Genomic DNA, 1,350 nt, shown 5'->3' with positions numbered 1-1,350 from the left:
CTACATCATCAGGAGAGCTTCCAAATCCCAATAGATATCGAGACTTTGTGAGATCGGCGGCATAACTTCGGAGACTTTCAGAGTGTGGTCTTTAAACGGCTTCAGAACCTTCCACAGTTGATAGAGAGCGACAATCTCTTCTGATAAGGGCAGGAGGCACTTGACTTGCGGGTGAGTATCAACGAACTCAGTATACTCTGCCTCAAGCTCGAGGAATTGGTCAATCATGTCGTAGGCCGAATTCCAGCGAGTGTCGACATCGTAGGTTGGCTTCCGGTAGTGCGTGCGCGGCATGCTTTTGAAGTCTTGCTCCCTAGACCCGGATCTCAACATCCAGAGATTGAGGAGGCGGATTTTGGCAATCCCACTTCGACTAGAGTCTCCGGAATGGTGTAGTTGTTGCTTTTATTCTCTTCGTCCCACTTGTCAAGCATCTTCTTGGCTTCCTTCGCTGTGCCTGCTTTGAGATCTTGCAAGACGCCCTCACAAATGAGCGAGGTAATATGAGCTAGACAGCGGATCCAACTCTTCCTGCCGTGAAAGCGCATGCAGGGCCTCCCTATTGGGCTCACCTTGTCGTCGAATTTGGTCTTGAGAGAATCGTACAAAGACTGACAGAGCGTGCCGTTATTGCCGGCGTTGTCTCCCGTAATGGCGAGAAGCTTAGGCTTGAGCCTGAGCTCCTCAAGCGTCCTCTCAACTATCTCAGCTAATTGTTTGCCAGTGTGAGATCTTTTGAGCTCAATAAACTCAATAACTTCTCTCTCCTCAAACTCCGGTGTAATCCAGTGCGCAATAATGGCGAAAATGGGCACCCGATTCGGTGCTGTCCAGATATCAAGGGTGAACGAGATGGTGGCACAATTGTACTCAAGCTCAATCTTCAGCTTCTCCTGCGTTCGACAAAGTCTGTATATATATGATTGCGTAACGTTATACGACTCCTGTACACACATGTTGTGTTGTGAGCCAAGAACATCTCTTGAAAAGCAGGAGTCTCGACAACAGAGAAGGGTTGTCGGTGTTTTACAAACCACCGGCGGATAGACTCCTTTGCCGTGAGTCTTGCTCTCTGCCTAGGTCGACCGCTCCATGCGTCTGCCTCTGTATAATCTCCTCCACCAATGGCGCGGCCGTATCCATTAATTCGAGCGTGGTGAGATTCCTTCGTAATACCGTGGATTTTTAAATGGTCTCCCATGCCAGAGGTAACCCTCGGCGGTTCGATTCGAGGACCTGGAATCTCTTCCGAAGAGTATTGGGATTTTGAAGGCACTCTATACAAGTCCACCGGAACTCTTGGAAGATCTTCGGCCCATCCTTATCCTCTGAGTAAAAGCTTCTGTCTAT

General features: G+C 49.1%; 1 protein-coding gene across 1 annotated transcript; it reads right to left on the bottom strand.

The window, feature by feature from the left end:
• Window positions 1–956, bottom strand: HRG_07376 (uncharacterized protein; the record flags this gene model as incomplete). The annotated part of the gene is made up of 3 exons (XM_044865847.1): window positions 1–373; window positions 424–893; window positions 951–956. 3 exons carry the CDS (start codon window positions 954–956, stop codon window positions 1–3), a joined length of 849 nt encoding a protein of 282 aa, XP_044718811.1.
• Between the last annotated feature and the right edge of the window lie 394 nt (window positions 957–1,350).

This window comes from Hirsutella rhossiliensis (genome assembly GCF_020360975.1).
Source record: "Hirsutella rhossiliensis strain HR02 chromosome Unknown scaffold00008, whole genome shotgun sequence".
In the NCBI taxonomy this organism is placed as follows: Eukaryota; Fungi; Ascomycota; class Sordariomycetes; order Hypocreales; family Ophiocordycipitaceae; genus Hirsutella; species Hirsutella rhossiliensis.
Note: the sequence above shows the minus strand (reverse complement) of the source record. Positions and strands in the feature narration are given on the sequence as shown.